The sequence below is a fragment of the Anarrhichthys ocellatus genome, unplaced genomic scaffold, assembly GCF_004355925.1.
Source record: "Anarrhichthys ocellatus isolate YVR2014 unplaced genomic scaffold, GSC_Weel_1.0 scaffold3326, whole genome shotgun sequence".
NCBI classification, from domain to species: Eukaryota; Metazoa; Chordata; class Actinopteri; order Perciformes; family Anarhichadidae; genus Anarrhichthys; species Anarrhichthys ocellatus.
Genome location: NW_022283300.1, coordinates 1 through 4,024, shown reverse-complemented (window position 1 = coordinate 4,024; position 4,024 = coordinate 1). Strand labels below are relative to the sequence as shown.

The 4,024-nt window shown below is 41.9% G+C and overlaps 1 protein-coding gene across 1 annotated transcript; it reads left to right on the top strand.

Annotated features, from left to right (window-relative positions):
• The first annotated feature begins 394 nt into the window (after window positions 1-394).
• On the top strand, window positions 395-3,249 carry LOC116378891 (RNA polymerase I-specific transcription initiation factor RRN3-like). The gene is made up of 6 exons (XM_031840796.1): window positions 395-642; window positions 821-877; window positions 963-1,052; window positions 1,213-1,342; window positions 1,547-1,606; window positions 2,248-3,249. The coding sequence occupies exons 1-6, from the start codon at window positions 547-549 to the stop codon at window positions 2,313-2,315; spliced, it is 501 nt and encodes a 166-aa protein (XP_031696656.1). The 5' UTR covers window positions 395-546; the 3' UTR covers window positions 2,316-3,249.
• The last annotated feature ends 775 nt before the right edge of the window (window positions 3,250-4,024 follow it).

The window sequence follows — 4,024 nt, the reverse complement described above, 5'->3', positions numbered from 1 at the left end:
GGGCAGCTGATTGGAGACCTCGGAAAGATGAAGGTACGGTTGGATATAGTGGATATTCTGCAAAAGAACTCAAAAAGTGAGTGTTATCAAGTATTATTTCAATATCTTAGATTAATTAATATTATTAAGAAAATAAGAGCTCGTTGTTTTGTTTTGTTTATTTTTTCTTTTCCTTTTGAATTAAATTTTGTATATAAGTAGCCTATTAGACATCCTGATCCACACTCCATACCAGTTGGTGGCGGTAATGCGCTAATTCCTTGTTTGCCAACCGCCAATAAACCTCAAATAAGAAGAAGAAGAAGAAGAAGAAGAAGAAGACTGGTCACAGAGCCAACCGGAACCTTTTACCTAGAGTCGAGCTTATGGGAAGACTTTGAATGTGGCACCCGAGTCCTGTATTCACTTCCGTAAACAAGTGGTTCTCTTCCTCTAGTGAACACATGCGCTAATACACCTAGGGTTTCGTCGAGCAGTTGTTTTCAACACACTGTCATAACTCTACCAACATCATTCCTCGTGTCCTGAGGCAGTACACGGTGGAATATGGAGGTGGACGGTAGGGACTTTTTGAACTCTCCTCCTGTTAAGACGGTCAGATTTGGAGGCACTGTAGTGGAAACGTTAGCTAAACATAAACGGGTGAGTGGTAACGTCATGCTATCAAACAGAGCTGGGGCTGTGTGTTTATGTCAGCCATGTGAACATGGACATCTCTGGAAGATGTTGATGATGAATAAGAACATTATATTAACAAGGACCGCGTGAACTGTAGACTGGCAGCTTTCAGTCTGTGATTGGCTGTTTCTCTCGTTTGAAGGGAGACTCCAGTGACTATGAGCTGCTGAAACACCAGCTGGCTGATCCCGAGATAAAGGTAGAGTAAAGCACCTGAGTGTTTCAGGGGACCTGGGATCTGTGTAGTGGTGGTGTGTTCCTTAATGAGCTCTCTCCTCTGACAGGATGCCCAGATCATCAACTGGCTTCAAGAATTTCGGAGTTGTGTGACCCAGCTCACCAAGGACCACGAGCAGCTCATCTATACCATCCTGGTGAGTGTGCAAAGACAACAGCATGAAGCTTGAAGAGTGCTCGTTGTAGCTCATCGTCTTCAGCTGCATGGGTGCACAGACCGCCTTAAGAGCTGAAGGGATTAGTTGACTGACTAATGGCTGAAACTCTTCTGTGGTTGTGTGTGTGTGTGTTTTCTAGAGGCTTCCGTGGGTGGGGCGGAGCCAGGCTGTGGTGGAGGAGTACATGGCCTTCCTCAGTAACCTGGTCTCGGCACAGACTGTCTACCTGTGTGCCTGTCTCAAGATGGTGGTCTCCCACTTTACTCCCAGTAGGTTCCCCTGACTGGTGGTAAAATAATCCAATGTTTCTACAATAAATACAGAATTGAAGCTCTTAACTATCTAGTGTTGCCTGACTGTCATCCTTGTATGTTTTCAGTTTAAATGTTAAGGCAAAGAGAGACCATGAGATATGTTTACTGTATCTCACCATCAGTGACTGGTGGAGTAATATTGTGTGTTTTTGTTTCCAGAGAGAGTGACTATCTGTGAGGGAGGGGTTGATATCTCCGATTCAGATGATGAAGATGAAAGTAAGTGTACACGTGCATGAGGCGTCTTTTACTCTCACGATTCAGTGCACAATACTGAGGGATCGCTGTCACACACTTTTCAATAAACTTAAACTTAAGACATACAAGCAAAGCACTTTTAACATTTTTTCAAGTGTTAATCGGGGGAAATACCAGTGTTGATGTGCATAAATAGTTCATGTACATGGCCTTATGAAAATCAATTATTAGATCTCCTGAGCATATTTCACGATCAGCAGATGGATTTAATAGTAGTCTAGCTGTCAACATCAGCTGGAATCCCATGTGTGCTATCATAACCATCCTGTGGTTGGTTTGTTTGCTTTCACACCACAAACAAACCGCACCAGAGTCCACGAGGAAGTGGCCCGAGTCCCACCTCTTCCACTGGTCTAGGTTCAGTTATGGTTAGAATCCAGGTTGGATTGACAGTTTTCACAGCAGCCCAAATGAACCAGACTAACCGGCAAACAGACCTGAGTTAGTTTGAACCGAACCACACAGGTAAGGTGTGACGCAGCATTAAGACAGTGAGAAGTATGAATGAGACACTGGCTCCCATCCTTCTCCTCAAAGTCTCTGGTTAATCACTCATGATGGAGCGATGAACACAAATTCTACTGCTCCTTTGATTTGTCTAGACCTCCCCAGAAACTTCAATCAGTGTCACCAGGCCTTGCAGCTCATCACCAAATATGTTCCAAGGTAAGTCACTTTCATTGCTTTATTATTGTGTATGGTTTCACTCAGCTATTTGTTTTCTATATTCTATTCTATGACTTTTTACAACTTTGGAATAAATAACAGGGCTTGACAAGAGAATGACCTCCGATTAAGCCGGAGAAGGTTGTCACACATCCACTATTAATGTCTCTGTAACTCTGAAGGCTGTTGTCATTATGTTCTATCAGCAGAGTTGTGTGTCGTCGGTGTAGAAATGGATATTATGGTTCCGTATGATGTCAGCCTGAGGGAGCAGAGTAGAATGTTTGTTTCACAGTTAAGCAAACCATCAAGTATCCACACAAATGTGTAATGAACAGCTTAGTTGTATTGGATTGGTATCAGTATGGGCAGATACTCAAGGTGTCTGTATTGGACATGAAGAGCTACAGAAACTGGAAGCAGGGAGTGGAAATGTATACAAATGTCTGTTCCAACTGAGTTCTAACTCTCGACTGACTGCAGCAGAGGACACTGTGCCATTCAACGTTTTCTTCATGAAGCTGCTTTTCTTGAGCTCTCAGCATCACAAGACAAAAGGCAGGAGCAGCTTCTTGTTCAGTCGGCAGTCACAACCTTTTAAAGAGGTTCGTGGAGGAGTGTATCTCTGCTGATGACCTCACATACAGCCTGCTTCATGTGTGATGAACGCAGTTTCAGACATGACTTCTGGTGAACCAGTGCAACACGTGTCAACAGCCCCCATCAGATGTTATCGAGCAGCATTTATGCAAACCAGATGAACTGTGGTTGGGCTCATTGACATCTGGAGTCTTGGTGAATAGTAGACTTAAATGTTCTCCGATCGTTCTCAAGGATAACCTTTATAACCCAACTAAACCTGCTCTGTAGGGACTCCTTTACCATTCTTTAACAAAAGATAATGTCACTTGTGTATGTATTTATGAACATATATATATATATATGTGTATGTGTGTGTGTGTGTGTGTGTGTGTGTGTGTGTGTGTATATATGTATGTATGTGTATGTATATATATGTGTATGTATGTATGTGTATGTATATGTATATATATATGTGTGTATATGTGTGTATATGTGTGTGTGTATGTGTGTATATATATATGTATGTGTGTATATATATGTATGTGTGTATATGTATATACATGTGTGTGTATATGTATATACATGTGTGTGTATATGTATATATATGTGTGTATATGTATATATATGTGTGTATATGTATATATATGTGTATGTGTATGTGTATATCCATCCATCCATCCATCCATTTTCCACCGCTTATCCGGGGTCGGGTCGCGGTGGCAGCAGGTCAAGCAGGCTGACCCAGACCTCCCTCTCACCGGCAACATGTTCCAGCTCATTCTGGGGGATCCCGAGGCGTTCCCAGGCCAGCTGGGAGATGTAATCTCTCCAGCGTGTTCTGGGTCTTCCCCGGGGTCTCTTCCCAGTTGGACGTGCCTGGAAAACCTCCAGTGGGAGGCGTCCAGGAGGCATCCTAATTAGATGCCCGAACCACCTCAGCTGAACACGTATATGTATATGTGTATGTGTATGTATATGTATATGTATATGTATATGTATGTATATATGTATGTATATGTATGTATATATGTATATATGTATGTATATGTATGTATATATGTATACATGTATGTATGTATGTATGTATGTATGTATATATATATGTATGTATATATATATGTATGTATATAT